This window comes from Marmota flaviventris, chromosome X (genome assembly GCF_047511675.1).
Source record: "Marmota flaviventris isolate mMarFla1 chromosome X, mMarFla1.hap1, whole genome shotgun sequence".
Lineage (NCBI taxonomy): Eukaryota > Metazoa > Chordata > Mammalia > Rodentia > Sciuridae > Marmota > Marmota flaviventris.
Genome location: NC_092518.1, coordinates 34,075,188 through 34,093,243, shown reverse-complemented (window position 1 = coordinate 34,093,243; position 18,056 = coordinate 34,075,188). Strand labels below are relative to the sequence as shown.

At 36.4% G+C, this 18,056-nt stretch overlaps 1 protein-coding gene and 1 pseudogene across 4 annotated transcripts in view; both read left to right on the top strand.

Moving 5' to 3' along the window:
* Positions 1 to 18,056, top strand: part of Cask (calcium/calmodulin dependent serine protein kinase) — a 366,225-nt gene that overhangs the window by 310,664 nt on the left and 37,505 nt on the right. For all 4 annotated transcript variants that reach the window (XM_071606242.1, XM_027927438.2, XM_027927437.2 and 1 more), the window contains exons 15-17: positions 8,827 to 8,905; positions 16,709 to 16,794; positions 17,832 to 17,900. In XM_071606242.1, coding sequence (XP_071462343.1) covers positions 8,827 to 8,905; positions 16,709 to 16,794; positions 17,832 to 17,900 — 234 coding nt within the window. The remainder of the gene's footprint in view (positions 1 to 8,826; positions 8,906 to 16,708; positions 16,795 to 17,831; positions 17,901 to 18,056) is intronic.
* Positions 5,738 to 6,337, top strand: LOC114086142 (transmembrane protein 126A pseudogene; annotated as a pseudogene).

The following is an 18,056-nucleotide window of genomic DNA, read 5'->3' as shown; positions in this document are numbered from 1 at the left end:
TCCTTTCCTAGAATTGTTCTGTCTGACACCATGTGTTAGACATGCTGGTCCTTCACATTTCCTTTCAAAATTGTGTTTCAACCTTACACAACACACACAAAAAAAACACACACACCACAGCAAAACAAAACAAAAACATCATATTGGCAAATTACCCCAGAATGTAAAAATCTCTGGGATAGCAAAGAAAGGGACAGTTTGAAGTACTAGTATTGATGTTAAGAAAGTGAATGTCTAATGCATTGTAATAAAACATCCTTTTACAAATCTGGTGCTACCAGACCTTTTGCCTTCAACAAAATTAAAGGGAAAGGGACTAATTCAGAAGGCATTCAAAGAATCAAACAACATTACTAAAATCAGATTCCTTCCATTTACATCTGCCCACTTAATGTGAATTAATTTTCTCAGTGCTGAGGAATAGAATTGAGGCTGAACCTTACCTCATTCTCATAGAATTGAGAAGATCCTGGAAGGGCTTGTTGATGGTAACTGAGCAGAGAAAGGGTGAAGGGGGAGAAGGGGACACTGTTCAGGCAAACCAAATAGCACATGAAGGAACCTGGCAGTGAAAAAGATGTTTAGCATAGTTTCAAGATGGAAAGAAGGCTCCATAACTCCACTGCAGACAGCAAGGTGGTTGGCCACAACCGGACCACACAAGTGTAAAAGGCCTGCTAAGGAGTCTTTTCTTTATCTTAACAACAGTGGGAAACTATTCAAAGGTTTGAAGCACGGAGATAAATTACATTTCATGTTAGAGATATCAGTCTGGAGAATATATTTAATGGGATAAGAGAAAGACTATAGCTAAGAGACTGTTACTACAGTAGTACAGGGGAGAGATACTGGAATTCTGAACTAGAGAAGTGCATGTCAAGATGGAAAGAAGTGAACAAATTAAGGCCTGGGATATAGCTCAGTTGGTAGAGTGCTTGCCTTGCATACACAATGCCCTGAGTTTGATCCCCAGCACCCCCCCAAAAAAAGAAGTGAACAGATTTAAGAAATAATGAAAGAATAAAATCAGTAAGTCTTAATAATGAACTTACATTGGGAAGGATAGAGAAGCAAATATCAGGGATGAACCTTAAACTTTGGATATGGATAATGAAGGACATTGAGACAGGGAACATGGGACATGTTTGGAGGAAGGATCATGTCTTTAGGGGAAAAAAACATTCAAACTTATGCATGCATAGAAAAGGGATATTGGAATATAGAAAAACAAATGTGTACTTAAGAAAGTTGCCCAGGGCCTGGGGTTGTAGCTCAGTAGCAGAGCAGTTGCTTAGCATGTATGAGGCACTGGGTTCAATCCTCAGCACCACATAAAATATAAATAAATAAATAAATAACAGCTATTGAAAAAGAAAGTTGACCAATTGCCTTCCAGATTAAAGGAAGAGTTACAGAGCAGTGACTCTGTGACCACAATTTCCAGAAAAACTTCAACACTAGACATTTCTTATTATTATTCTTATTAGCAATTCTTTATTCATTGTATATTATTATCTTCCTTTTTTATACTGGGGATTGAACCAAGGGGCACTTAACCACTGAGCCATATCCCCAATCCTTTTATTTTTTTTATTTTAAGAGAGGGTCTAAGTTGCTTAGAACCTTGCTAAATTGCTGAGGCTGGCCTTGAGCTTGTGATCCTCCTGCCTCAGCCTCCCAAGTCACTGGGTGTATATTATTATCTTGCAGTGGGCAGGGAGCATGCAGATCATCTCACCCCTTCTGGTGTTCTCTAGGCAACTCTTTGGCTTAAGAGCATGGGTGGCAGCAGCTCTTAGGCCTTAGGCCTCAGTTTGCTCGTCTCTAAAAGCACACATGATTACATGATCCCCAACATCCCTCCTAGCTCTGAAAGTTAAATATTCCCTTCAGTCATTTTATGTATTCATTCACCCATTCAGCAAACATTTAAGCTGCCACCATGTACAAATCACTGGCATTTAATATAATGCCAGTGATGTTGTGGCAGATAAGACACAGCCCTTTCCTAGAGCTTGCTTTCCACAAGACCTGGCTACAATGAGCGAGTACATTTTCAGCTTAACAGATTAATAAGCCCAGTTATGACAGAGCTAGAGGGGAGAACGAACTGTGTTGGTGAGGCTGGAAGAAGGTATGATGTTCAGCCCAGCAAAACAGACAAAAAGGTAGAAGGAACCATGAGAAGGCCCCGAGGTATCACATGATCATTATCCTCTGAAGCAGCCCAATGAATTGCTTGGTCTTTTGTCTGAAGGCTGACTATACAGAAACATAGATTGAGTAACAGCATAAAACTGTGTCCCCAAGTTACTTTTTTTTAATGTTCTTTATTTTTTAGTTGTCGGTGAACCTTTATTTATTTTTACGTGGTGCTGAGAATCGAACCCAGTGCCTCACACATGCCAGGCAAGTGCTCTACCACAGAGCTACAGCCCCAACCCCGCCAAGATACTTTTTCAGAAAGCATAAAATGGTCTAAAAGTCTTGAAAAAGCCCTTCTCCCTTTTGTCTTCTGTGGTCATAGTGTCAGGTGCATATTTCTTCTTTTGACTGATTGCCATAAAAAGTTCTTTCGTGTAAAATATATTCCCAATAATAGAATATAAATCTCTTATGCTTAATACAGATGTTATTTGTTCACTTATTTTTCTTCTTCAAAGCCCTACATTTCTGTGCAGATTAAATCTCTATGGCCTGTTTTGGCTTATGGACCCCCTGTAATGCATCCATTCTCAAAGGGCGATGCACTCCCATAACACCCTGTGCTTTCCAGGTTCATAACATCATACTTGTAATTATTTCTCTATTGACTGTTACTCCCATAGTGGCAAGTGACAAAGACCAAACTTGAACTGTCTTACACATTAGGGGAAAGGCTTATATAAACAATGAAAAGCCAGAAATGTACACCACCACCCCAACACCTCTGGAAGGTTCCAGAGTAGGCACCTAACTCAAGGCAGGCTAATTCCTTCCCCAGAATTTGTGAACTTGGGAACAGAGAGAACATGAGTCAGTTTCTCTCTACATAGAAATGTTTGATGTAGATAGAATTTTTTTCATATTAACTACAATTGTTCTGAGGCAACTTTCCCCTAACCCTGGGAGACCCTATCTATCTCATTTACTACTTTGTCTAATAGAGTACCTGCCCTATAATAGATTCATATTCATGGTTGTTAAATGAACACATAAATCTATTAGTTTTAAGGGTGGAACCTCCACTGTATTATCATATCCCTTATGAAATTAGAATTGACGTACACATTAATTCACAGCATTTTTCCAGGAATACTTCTCTTGGTAACCATACATGCTGATTGAAAGTACAAATTGGAAATGAAACTTGAACATTACAATTGAATGTTGGGAACAACAACATTTTGATAAACTAATTTTCCACATCACTCACCTACCACTTCTGAGAACTGAAAAATAGGAACCATGCAAAGTTATATTTTGTGGAATTATATAAATTAAAATACAAATTCTCAAATATTTCCATGATGTTTTCTGACCAAGTGTAATTCTCCAATGAAGAGACAAGATTAGGTTCCTACTCTTAACTATCTCAAATTCAAGGCCACTTTTTAATCAAGGGACCTTGTTAAAAATACAGATTTATGGGCTCCATTCCAGGCCTCCTGAATCTAAATCTAAAGAGTGAACTTAAGAGTCAGTATTACTTACGTGTTCCTTGTGTGAGTCTTAGGATCAAGTGATCTGGTGCAATTAAAAATGTTTATGAAAGTTTGTCTTTTGCCAGGCATGGTAGTGTACTCCAGTAATCCCAGTGGCTCAGGAGGAGGATCCCAGGTTCAGAGCCATCCTCAGCAATTTAGCAAGGTCCTAATCAACTTAGCAAGACTCTATCTAAAAAGAAAAAGAAAGGGCTAGGGATGTGTATCAGCAGTAAAACACCCCTGGGTTCAATTCCCAGTACCAAGAAAGAAAGAGAAAGAGAGAAGGAGGGAGGGAAGGAGGAAAGTATATCTGTCTTTTAATAGTGAATAATGAGAAAACAAAAAATAGTCTACTCCATAGAATAGTGTTATGACATTAAATATGACTGTGAAACATCCACTTATGACCAAGATGGAATAAAAGGGACCAGGTTTACCCTCTAATCTGAAACAATCAAAAATATAAAATTATTTTTAAATATAAAACATTATATTCCATAAAAGAACAGTTTTCAAGGCATTGGACATCAAGTAACAAAGGACAGTGATCTCTAAGAAACAGAAAGCTATCACTGAAATATCTATCAAAAATATTTAGCAATTTAAACAAAAATAACCATGTGCTACACATAGGTAAAAGTAAAATGTAAGACAATAATAGCACAAAGATCAGGAGGAAAGAAATTAAGTTTACTATTATACCATATGCGATGTGGTGTAGTATCACTTGAAGGCACACTGGTAAGTTAAATATGTATGCTGTTAAGTCTAACACAACCACTAAAATAACAAAATGTAGAGCTATAGCTAATAAGACAACACAGAAGAGAAAAAAGAATAAAAATAATCCAGGCAGAAAAAGAGATAGAAGGGAACATAGATAGGTAGAACAAGTAGAACTCAAATAGTAGGAAGATACACTTATAACAAACTATATTAATAATCACATTAGTCTGACACAGTGGTGTATGTCTGTAATCCCAGAGGCATGAGAGGCTGAGACAGGAGGATTATGAGTTCAAAGCCAGCCTCAGCAACTTAGCAAGGCCTAACTGTCTCTAAATAAAATATTTTAAAAGGATGTGGATGTGGCTCAGTGGTTAAGCCACTCTTATACCAAAACAAGCATCATTAGCATCATGTTAACATAAATATAGTCTAAATTCACCAGTTAAAAAGCAGAGGTTATTAGATTGCAGATGCTGCCTGCAAAAAAAAAAAATGTACTTTATACATTAAGAAAAATAGATTCAAAGTCAAAGAATAAGAAAAGATATTCTATGATAATATTATTCCAAAAGAACCTGGAGTGACTTTGTTAATATGAAAGTATATTCTCGGATCACAATGAAATTAAGTTAGAAATTAATAACAAAAAGAAAAATCCCCAAGTCCTTGAAAACTAAATCAAACAATTCTAAATAACCAATGGCTAAAAATAGAAATCAAAAGGGAGATTAAACAGTATTTTGAAGTGAATGAAAATAAGCCACAACATATCAGAATTTGTGGGATGCCATTACAAACAGTACTTGGGAGAAATATGTAGCACTATTTTAAAAAAGAAGAAATATCTCAAATCAGTGACCTCAGCTTCCACCTTTAAAACAACAGAATGAGAGAGAAGGAAAAAAAACAAACCTAAAATATATATTATATTTTCTATCCTCAGTACTGCAAATATATATATATATATACATATATATATATTATATATATGTGTGTGTGTGTGTGTGTATATATATATATATGGAATACTACTCAGCAAGAACATATATATGTAGATATATATATCTCCAATAACAAGCATGAGAGAAGGGTATTACTACAGTATTTAAAAAAAGAAAATAGATTTATGACAACCGACCCGCCCAGCCTCTCCCTCGGCCCGAAGCCATTCAACAGGAAGCAGCCTCTACCTCCGAGTCACGTTTCTGCCTAAGATGGCTGCGCCAGAAGGAACGTAGTAAAGGTTGTGTCTTAAGCTCCAGCAGGCATGTTAGAAGAACTGGGGAAGCACCGGCTGTTGGGAGGAGAGCAGTATGGTCAAGATGGAAACCCATAAACCACATGATACTATCAAGGAAAACTCAGTTTTTGATATCATAGCCAGAAAAATTGAACTTACTACCAGAAGCAGAAAGGCACCTGCTTGAACATGGATCCACGTGTATTGGATTTAATGCTGCTCTCTGTGGCCTAATAGAATAGCAAGCAGTCTTTCTCGGTGTGTCTTGCATGTAACATGGGCCGGAATAGCTGCTGGCTTACCAATGGCAGTGCTCCCATTTTGGGCAGTGACTGCATCTTTCAAAGGTTTTGTAAGTTTACCGTTGAGTACAGGTGATTTGAATTGTGAAACCTGTACCATGGCACAGGGTGGACTTGTTGGTTTTGTTTTAGGAGGTCTGTACCCTGTTTTCTTGGCTATATCTGTAAATGATGGCCTAGCAGCCAGGCATCAGTCAGCCCTGCTACCAGAGAAAGGAAACACCTCAACTTACTGGATTAAAGTATCTAAGCCTATCTTCAGAAAGATGTTATTTCCCATTTTACTTCAGACTATGTTTGCAGCATACCTTGGGTCTAGACAATATAAAGTACTTATAAAGGCCCTTCAGTTACCTGAACCTGGCCTAGAAATTCACTGATTTTGAGCAAATGTGTATACAAAATAAAATTGTAAAGATAACCTTTCTCTCTAATGTTAAAAATAAACATAGACTTGTAATTTAAAAAAATAAAAGAAAATAGGTATATGCTAATAAATTCAGCAACATAGATGAAATGGAAAAATTCCTTACAAGACAGAAACTACAAAAACTCACTTTACAAAGAATAAACTGAATTTCTCTATACATTTAAAAATAGAATTTTTATCTATTTAAAAATAGGATTTGTATTTTAAAACCTTCCCTCAGGTGCTGGGATGTAGCACAGTGGTAGAGCACTTGCCTGGCATGTGTGAGGTCCTGGGTCCCATCCCTACCACTGAGGGGCAAAAAATGGTTCAAAGAAAACTCCAGACCAAGGTGGATTCACTGGTGAATTCTACCAAGCATATAATTAAGAAATAATATTGCTGGGCGCAGTGGTACACACCTGTAATCCCAGCAACTCGGGAGGCTTAAGGTAGGAAGATTGCGAGTTCAAAATCAGCCTCAGCAACTTGGTGAGGCACTTAGCAACTCAGTGAGACCCTGTGTCTAAATAAAATGCAAAATAAGGCTGGGGGCTCAGTGGTTAAACACCCCTGGGTGCAAGCCCTGGTACAAAAAAAAAGAGAGAGAAAGGAAGAATTTTTTTTCCAACTCATTCTATAAAGCCAGCATTACCCTGAAACCAAAACCAAATAATGGCATTGCAAGGCAAGAAAACTGCAGACTGCTGTCCCTCATGAATATAGATATAAAAATTCTAGACAAAATTTTAGCAAACAAAATATGAAAATGTTAGTAGGTACTCACTTCAGCAGCACATATGCTAAAATATAAGCAACAGAGAAAATAATATCCTGGCCTCCATATAAAGATGATACACAAATGTATAAAGTGTTCCATATCGTGTGTATGTGTGTGTGAGAGAAAGAGAGAGAGAGATACTGGTCATTGAACCCAAGGGTGATCTACTACTGAGCTACATCCCCAGGCCTTTTCTTTTTTATTTATTTTGATACAGGGTCTTGCTAAGTTGCTAGGCTAGCCTCAAATTTGCAATCCTCCTGCCTCCACTTCCCTAGTTACTGGGATTACAAACAAATGCCAAGGCATCCACCTCCATATCTTTAAAAAAGAGGATATTATGACCACATGGAGATTAACCCGGGAATACAGCTTTACTTATAATAGCCCAAAACTAGAAGCAATGCAACGTGTGAATGGATGAACAAACTCCTACACCCATACTATGGAATACTACTCAGCAAGAACAATAGCACGATAGAATCTCAAAATAATTATGCCGAGTGAAAGAAAGAAACAACAAAAAAAAAGAGTATACACTGTATGATTCCATCTATATACAGTACAAACTAATTTATAGTCAGCAAAAGCCAGTCAGTGGTTGCTTGGGGAAGAAGGAGGGGAGAGCATGGACAGATGGGAGGAGAATACCAACAGGCATGAGAAAACATTTGGGGTGAGAAATATGGTCACTATCCTGGTTGTAATGATAGTTTCACATATGTATACATATGTTGAACTTGTCAGATTGTACACTTTAAATATATTTTTTCATTAAACATCAATAAAAACTTTTTTGAAAATAATTGGCAAGACTGGGCATGGTGGCATCCACCTGTTGTCCCAGCTACTCAGGAGCCCCAAGCAGGAAGATCACAAGTTCATTGCCAGGCTGGGCAACATAGTGAGATCCTGTCCCAAAACAAAACAAAAGTGAAAAAATATTGGGGGCTGGGGGTGTGACTCAGTGATAGAGCATTTGCCTGGCATGAATGAGGCCCTGGGTTCCATTTACAGCACCACAAAAGGGAAAAGGAAAGGGAGAAAGAAAGGAAGGAAGGAGGGAGGGAGGGAGGGAGAGAGGGAGGAAGGAAAGTGGCAATATGAAAAATAAAGCAACATGGAAAGTTATAATCATAAAATGATGAAGTTTTAATCATTATAATTAGAAGATTAGAAAGCACTACATACAATGTATGCATGCCATTATTATAGCAATCAAAATATCAAAATAGTCTTGGTGTTATGGAACATTTATTTTGTGTATAAAATAATGGAGGGCATTTATTTTCCATATTTTCTTTTAATATTTTCCTAACTCTTGGTAATTAAAATTACCTACAGCAAAATCACAAATATAAAAGAAGTACTCTCTTCACCAAATTATGCTACATGCATTTATGAATATATCATGATTCATTCTAATTTTATATATAACTGTAATGCACCAGTTTAAAAAAAAAAGAAGAAAAAGAAGGAAGAATAGAGGGGATTGGGAGGGAAGAGGGGAGGAAAAGAGGAAGTACTGGGAATTGAAATGAAGAAAACTATGTTATGCATTTATGAATATGTCAAAATGAACCCCACAATTATGTATAACTATAATGTACTAATAAAAAATTTTAAGAAGAAGCGCTCCATTAAACTAACTCTGTTTTTCCTGGGCTTTCTTTTTATAGGGAATCACTTTAAAAATGAATGAGCTAAATCATTGTATTGTTGCAAGAATTATGCACGGGGGCATGATTCACAGGCAAGGTAAGTTTCATCTATAATTCTTTCTTTGCCTTCCTTAACTTTTTCCAGTAGCCTTATGAAGACAGTGTTTCTTACAATCCACATAAAAGACCTGTTCAAGGGGGGCGGACTGGATTGTGGCTCAGCGGTAGAGCGCTCACCTAGCACGTGTGAGGCCCTGAGTTTGATCCTCAACACCACATATAAATAAAATAAACATAAAAAATAACCATCCTTATGAGTGTGAAGTGAAAAAAAATATTTAAAAAAAAAGACTGTAAGAGCTATACTTGGTGGCTCGTGCCTGAATCCCAGTGACTCAGGAGGATCACAAGTTCAAAGCCAGCCTCAGCAACTCAGCAAGGCCCTGACTCTAAATAAAAAATAAAAAGGGCTGGGGATGCAGCTCAGTGGTGCAGCACCCCTGGGTTCAATCCCCAGTACCAATAAATAAATAAAGACCATGAGAGATAAAGCAAAATATCACATAGGATTGCAGGATATAGGGAAAATATCTATTCAGAATACACATACACATATAAAAAGTTAAATAACAGCTTAAGAATTGATCTTACTCATTCAGAAATGATATGCTATTTATAAATGAGGACAACAGAGAATTAGATAAATAATATAAAAATTAAATGGTAAAATAAGAGATGTCAAATTAACAATTAAATTCTTAAAACCTGCTATAGTAAGTACAGTCATTCAGAGGAGGAAATTCACTAAGGACTGATGTTGCTAAAGAATAATATTTTGAGAAAGTGAAGCCTCAGTTAACTTTCAAGAGTGGGCAGGATTTTGGACATATAGATTTGGGCTCCCCCTTTGAAAGGACTGAGTTATACACATTAGTATTCAGAGGATGTTCCAAAAATTATTCTCCTAGCAGGCTCTCTTTCTTTGAGATGGGGTTATTTTTGTACTTAAAACCTCTTTCCTTATCCCAAGAGAGCAAGAAGTAACAGCCTAAACATTTTAGTGCCTTATTCTCGTTAGAGATGACCATTGTGTGTGCAAGATTGTGTCTGACATGACTGCTGCTTTCAGGGAATTTTTATAGGCATAGATCACATTCAGAACTCACACAGGAGGATGTTCAGCTTTAGATAACACATTTCTTTTAAGATTCATAAACATCTTTATTTATAAAATACTATCCTAAGAATTATAATTCCATTAAGCTTCAATTGGAGCAAAAGTATAATCACTTAAGTAAAAGCAGTTACTTGAACTAAAAATGAGAGATATATTACTTTTGAAGGCAGATAAAAAAAATATTGTCAGGTTTCTTGTTGTGCTTCTGGATGTTCAGTAGCAGACTCTTTTGAAGGTGGAATCAACCCTGAAGGGAATTCACTTCTACTTTCAGGAGATAGCACATATTTTTTGTTTGGTTTTTTTGGTGGGGAAGGGTACCGGGATTGAACTCAGGGGCACTCGATCACTAAGCCATATCCCCAGCCCTATTTTGTATTTTATTTTATTTTAATTTAATTTTTTAGTATTTAATTTTTAGTTGTAGTTGGACACAATACCTTTATTTGATTTATTTATTTTATGCGGTGCTGAGAATCGAACCCAGGGCCTCGCAGGTGCTAGGTGAGCATTCTACCGTGAGCCACAACCCCAGCCCCCCTATTTTGTATTTTATTTAGAGACAGGGTCTCACTGAGTTGCTTAGCACCTCACTAAGTTGCTGAGGCTGGCTTTGAACTCGAGATGCTCCTGCCTCAGCCTCCGAGTTGCTGGGATCACAAGCGTGCTCCACTGCACCCGGCACAACATCATTATTTCTTAAAACTCTCTATGTATTTATTTTTAATTTATTTATCTACTATTTATTTGTTGTCCTGGGGGTTGCACCCAGGGTCTCATGCATATTAGGCAAGAGTTCTACCACTGAATTACATCCCCAGCCCCCATTCCTATTTTTAAAAGGAATCTTAGGGTAAAGAAAACATGGTACATGTACACAATGAAATACTGTTCAACCATTTAAAAAAAAAAAAAAAAAGAATGAAATCCTGTCATTTGCAACAACATGGGTGGAAATGGAGATCATTGTGTTAAGTGGAATATATCAGACACAGAAAGACAAGCACATGATGTCGTTCACACGTAGAAGCTAAAAAATCGATCTTGTACAAATTGAGAGTAGAATGGTGTCTGCAAAGGCTGAGGAGAGTACAGTGAATGGAAGTGGGGGAAAGGTTGATCAATGGGTACTTAGTTACAGTTAGACAGGAGCAAGAAGCTCTGGTGTGCTGTTTATCAAAGAAATATAACATTAAGACCTTGACTATTAAACAATTTGTATATACAACATTTTCTTAATTAAAAATGAATTTCTCATAATGTATAAATGTACACAAACATTACACTGTACTCCAAAGATGTACAGTTATTATGTCAATAAAAATTAAATAAGTAAAAGGAATCTTCACAATGTTTCCCCAGAAAGAATAATGTTAACTTCAGATTTTAAGTACCTATGTTTTTGTTTTTGTTTTTGTTTTGTTTTGTTTTGTTTTTTGGTACCAGGGATTGAACCCAGTGATTAACACTGAGCCACATCCCCTGCCCTTTCTTTTTCTTTTTCTTTTATTTTGAGACAGGATCTCCTTAAGTTGCTTACAGCCTCACTAAGTTGCTGAGGCTGGCCTCAAACTTGCAATACTCCTGCCTCAGCCTCCTGAGCTGCAGGGATTACAGGCATGTGCCACTGTGCCCAGCTAGTACTTACATTTTATTAGAGCTAAGGAAGCTCCATTATATTCATGATTGCTGAACATTTTAATTATGATTGGGTTTTGAATTTTATTAAATGCTTTTTCAATCTACTCTTTTATCTATTAATGTGGTGAATGACTTAAAAGACTTCCTAATGATAAACTGCTCTGTGTTTATCAGATAACCTAATTTAGACATTGTTTATAGCCTTCTTATGTACTGCTGAACTCTGTGTGCTACTGTCTTGTTAAATGTAAATTTTGGTATTTACATTTATGAGTCTGCCCTGGGGTTAATTATCCTTTCTTGTACTTCTCTGATTCTAGTTTCAAAGTTAAATTCTATAAGCCCTCATAGAATGATTTGGAGAGCATTCCCTTTACATTGATTCCCTCAAAGATTTTATATAATTTCTGAATGATTTCTGTCTTGAAGATTTGATATAGAATTTGCCTATAAAAGTATCAAAGCCTAGTGTTTTGTTTTTGTGTTTGTTTGTAGACAGGGTCTTGCTATGTTGCCCAGGCTGGCCCCAAATTTCTGGGCTCAAATGATCTTCCTACCTCAGCTTCCCAAGTAGCTGGGACTATAGGCATCTGGCTTGTTTAAATTTTTTTGGAAAGTTTTGTTTTGATTTTTACAACAGCTACGATTTCTTTAACATTCATAAGGCCAGCCAGACTTTTTATTTCTTGAATGAGTTTTGGTAAATTACATTTTCCTTGAAAATCTAAGTTTTTATATATTATTGCAGAAAGTTTCTTCATAGTATTCTCTTAATTTTTTATTCTCTACCATCTCTGGAATCATGCCCCCTTGTTCAGTTTCAGTATTTTTATTTGTGCCCTCTCCTTTTTTTTAAAGAAACTTTTAAAAATATTTTTAGTTGTAGATGGACACAATACCTTTATTTTATTTGTTTTTCATTTTTATGTGGTGCCGGGGATTGAACCCAGGGCCTCATGCATGCTAGGCAAGTGCTCTAGCCACAACCCCAGCCCCTCCTTTTTTGTCTTGATTAATCTTGCCAGAGATTTGTTCAGAAACTACTTTGAGTTCTGTTCATTCTCTCCATGTTTATTTTCTATTTTATTTATGCTTTCTTATTTTTATTATCTCCTTCCTTTTACTCTCTATTGGTTTTGGCTAACTGTTTAAAATATTTTCAGTTTTTCTTTTATCCTAATTTATGCATTTAAAACTAAAATCTTCCTCTAAGTACCGTTTTATTTGGATCCTAACAGTTTTGATATGCAGCATTTTTGAGTACTTTTCTGTTTCTGTTATATTTTTCATTGACCTGTAAGTTATTTAAAAGTGTTTTATATGTTCCACTTTGAGAAGATTTTCAGTATGTCTTTTTTTTTTCCATACCAAATATTGAACTCAGGGACACTTAACCACATCTTCAGCCCTCTTTTATATTTTATTTAGAGACAGGGTCTCACTGATTTGCTTAGGGTCTCACTGAGTTGCTGAGGCTGGGTTTGAATTCATGATCCTCGTATCTCAGCCTCCTGAGCCTCTGGGATTTCAAGCATGTGCTACCACACCAAGCACTGTATGTCTTTTTAAAATGAATTTCTAACTTAATTACATTGTAGGCAGAGAATGTAGTCTGCAAGACAATATTTCTCTGAGGTTTATTGAGAGTTGCTTTATGGTCTAGCACTTTAATTAATTTTGTAGGTGGTCCATGTGTGAACTTAAGTCTTATTCTTCAATTGTTGTTTGCAGAGTTCCCTATGTGATGATTGGCTTGGTATTGTTAATATTTTTCTTTAAATCTTTTATGTCTTGACTAATTTTTTTTTGTCTGCTTGGTCTATCAGTAATCATTGAAATATCCTCATTATCATGGTAGAGTTTTTAGATATCTATTTATAGATCTTCAGTTTTGGTTTATATATTTGAAGCTGTGTTACTAGGTACATACAAGTGCCTAGTATCCGTTTATATCCTTAATAACTTTCTCCTTAAAACCTATTTTATTGGGACTGGGGTTGTGGCTCAGTGGTAGAGCAATTGCTTAGCACAGACAAGGCCCCAGGGTTCAATCCCCAGCACCACATAAAAATAAATAAAAAAAGATATTGTGTCCAACTACAACTAAAAAAAATAAATATTTTTTAAAAACCTGTCTTATCATGCATTCATATAATTATTTCAGCCTTACTTCAGTATTTGTTAGCATGTCTTCTTCCATCCTTTTATTTCTAATTATTCTGTCTGCATACTTTAGTGTGTCTTCTTCAAACATTTCCAAAGCTGAGCTTTTCACTTTTTAAGGCACTCTAGTGATCACTGCAGAAAGTTTGGATTAGTCCATTAAAAGACTAATGATTATTTCTACTATCTCACCTTTTATTTATATTTATCCTATCTTTTAATTGATTTTATTGTTCATTTTGTGTGTGTATGTGGTGCTGGGGATTAAACCCAGAGCCTTGTGCATGCGAGGCAAGCACTCTACCAACCGAGCTATATCCTCAGCCCTTATTGTGCATTTTTTATTTCATTTCCCCCCAGTGATAGTTTAGAATTTCAGCACCCCATTATTTTAGTGGTTATCTCAACATATTATCATGCACATTTAACTTCCCATATAGTAAAGTTTAAACAACGTACCATGTAGACATTGGAACACAATTTAAGCACACTCTGTCTAATGTACTTTTTTTTTGGGGGGGGGGGGGTGAAAGGGAAGGGGAAGGAGAGGTACTGGTATCTGAACTAAAGCATGATAAATTCCATGCTTTTATTTACTCTTCCTGCCCAGTGTTCTAGTTCAAGTTCAATCCCATTTTAAAATGTAAAAATTTGAAATTAATATTAAAATATATGGCCACTTTTTGTTTGGGTTTATATAAATGTTTATAATTTCATTTACTTGCCACTCCTTTTTGCATTTTAGACTACCCTTTGGGGAGCATTGTTTGTTATTGAGAAGTTTGACATTACTACAATTGTCTTTGCTTTATAGATGATCCATCCTGCCTTTCCATTCAAGAAAATTTGCAAACCATTATTTCTTCCAACATCACCTCTTCTCCATTCTCTTTATATTCTCTCCCTCTCCCTCTGTCTCTGAAATTCAGTTAGATGTATGTTAGACATTTTTCCCGTGTCTCTTAATGTCTTTTTTATATTTTCTTTATTTTTTGTTTCCTATTTTCTTTATATCTTTATTTCTCTAACCTACATTCTAGATAATTGGTTATATCTTTCAATTCCCTGAAATTCTCTTTAGCTATATCTGAACTCCTATTTAACTCATCCATTCATTAGTTTCTATGAATACTTACACTATTTTAGAAGTAATAGTCATTTGTCTATATTTTATCTTCATATCTATCTGTTCATACCTGCTCGTCTCTTATTGGGTACTTATCTTGCAATTGAATCTTTTATCATATAGCTATTTTATATTATGTATCTGATCATTGTAGCATCTGTTAGATCCTTGAGAATCTAAGTCTGTGCTATTTCTGATAGCTCTCACACATAGTAGCTTGACATACTATATTTTTGGTGATCTTTGATGTGAACTCTTTGATTGTTCTAGTCAATAGAAATCCTTTAGGCCTAAACTAAGAACTTTTCTCCTGAGAGAATTTCTTCTGTGTTCTGCCAGTTGCCATAGTGGGCCACTGATCTGAGTCATGGCTCCCTACAGAATCCTAGGTGCATCTTCTTTAACTTGCTGCTGGCCCAAGGTCCAGAATCCAGCTAGCAAGTATTGCTACTCTAGCAGGCATCCTTTCCAGTAAGCCCCTCCACCCTTAGTTCAGCACCAATCTGGATCCAGCTCACAGGATTCTTTTGTATGGAGGAAAGGACGGGGGTGAAAAATGAGAGGTGTTCTTAAAAATGTATACTCCTTTTGTGAGACCTATAACTCTTTTAAATTTTTTTTAGATGTAGATGGACACATTGTTTAATACTTTATTTTACTTATTTATTTTTATGTGGTGCTGAGGAAGAACCCAATGCCTCACATGCTAGGCAAGAGCTCTACTACTGAGCCACAGCCCCAGAAACCTGTAACTCTTAAAGTAGGCCCCAGGCAGCATATCATTGTGAGAAAGTCTTTGAGTACCCAATCAGCCATGTTGGAATCAAAAATCCCCCAACTTTCATTTTAAATTTTATTATGACAGCATAGTACAATGAATGCCAACATATCCATGGCGGCACTACCTTCTTCTACTATTTGCCCTACTGCTTGCCCCCTAGATTATTTCAAAGCAACCTCAGGCATCTTATCATTTTATTTATATGCACCTTAGTATGTACCTCTAAAAAACACCCTAACTTTTTCATAATGAAGCCAGAGCAGTGTGTAAGTATGTGCATAATTTTTAAATAGGGAAGCCAAATTATAAATTACACTCTAAGTATTGTCTCTTTGTCACTTTTCCAGTTGAAGTATTATGGAAGGCCAAACTGCCCATCAAATTATTAAAGAAGATTAAATTATATTTAAGTTTAGTGTTATGTAGATGTCATTATATCATAATCCTTATGAAAGTGACAACCTTTTTCTCATATTTGGTAGATAATAATTGCAGCACACATTTACAGGGCACTTTCCATATGCCAAGAACAGTTCTAAGCCCTCCGTAGGTATTAAATTCATTTAGTCCTCAAAACAGTCCAATAAGGTGGGTACCATTTTTATTGCCACTTTACAAAAGTGAAAAAAAAAAAAAAAAACCTAGGGCATGGAGAGTTTTAGTAACTTACCCAAGATCTTAAAGCTCATAGGTGACTAAACTGGGGTGTGAACTCAGACAGGCTAGCTCCTGAAGCCATCTTTTCAAACCACTATTCACACCACCTCTCTCAGAAAAAAAAAATAATAATAATCAGATTTCCATGGTCATCCATCGAAACTGTGCCTTCCACAAGTAGATTTTTGGTGAGCTGACTGCATGAGTTAAATAATTCTGCAGCAGCCAAACTTGTAACTGTTTCCAAAATATTGACCTTCAGTAGATAACTGAATTTTTTACATTACTGTCTTTGGACTTTATCATTATAAAGTCATATATCATTTCACATTTGTAATTTTGTGGACTCTTTTAGGTACACTTCATGTTGGTGATGAAATTCGGGAAATCAATGGCATCAGTGTGGCTAACCAAACAGTGGAACAGCTGCAAAAAATGCTTGTAAGTAAATGAGTTTCCTTTTCCTAAGACTTTCAGTTCATTATCTGTTATTTAATACACAAGAAATGGGTATTGGTTCATAATCACAGTATTTCTGGGCCTGTCATTTATGTGAGCTTTTCCAACATTCATAATAAATAACAACTAGGAAAATAAATGTAATCAAATTTGGAAACATTTTGCCTGCCTTTAGCACATGGCTATAACACTCTGCTTTTATCCTTTATACATTTCTTACAAGCAGATATTTAAAAAAAAAAAAAAAACTTTCCAGTGTGTATTCATGTGAACTGGCTTCTCACTGACCTCAACTCTCCTGACATAAGCAATGTCAAAAACCTCTTTCCTGTTTAGCTGAGTCATAGCCAGCTGTAGTGGATTTCTCTGGGGCACAAAGGGGAGGAAAGTCACTGTAGACCAGGCATTTTGACTGTACTTATCCAAAATCTATGCTCAGATTAGACTTTGGAAGAAGAAGAAGCCGAATGGCTCTTGCCTAGATTCATTGTCATAATGAGCAGAAGGAGAGATTTTGGGCTTCTAGTCCCTCTTCCTACCGCAGTGTAGCAGCTCCCCATGTCATGAGTACCTGTTAAGAATGAAATAAGCACTGCAGATTCATTACAATAAAAAAGCCAAAATTAATAAAGTCAAAGGCAAATATTCTGGAGTATTCCACCACAGATAATATACCAAGTGGATTTTTATGTCATTCTTAGTTTAGTTCAATTTTGAGTCACTTTTGAAAATTATGTCATTTAGAGTGTTTTGTAGTCATGTCTATAAAAAGATGTAATCATCAGATATCTGTGAGACCAGGGCTAGATTCAGAGCAATTGGCCTTGACTTTGCAAGGCTTTTTCCAGAAACTTCTACTATAAACTCAAACAGCCCATGGTTTTATAATTAGGTTTCATTTTAGGGCTGTGTGCTGACAGGTGGCTCGTGCTAATTGCTCCCACATGTTTTGAGTGGTTTCTTCTGTGTTTTGGTGTGCAACATTTACCGGTAAGAGAACTCTCCTTTTGTCCCTCCAGAGGGAAATGCGGGGGAGTATTACCTTCAAGATCGTGCCAAGCTACCGCACTCAGTCTTCGTCCTGTGAGGTAATGACTCTGACAAACCACCCCCATCTCCTGAGTTCCTAACTAACTGTCTGCTGATGGCTGAATGTTTTTGCTTTCTGGGAAATTGTTTCTGCCTGTGCTGTTAGATCACTGCACACCAATTTTACAACAAAGATAACGGAACAAAGGAGTTCC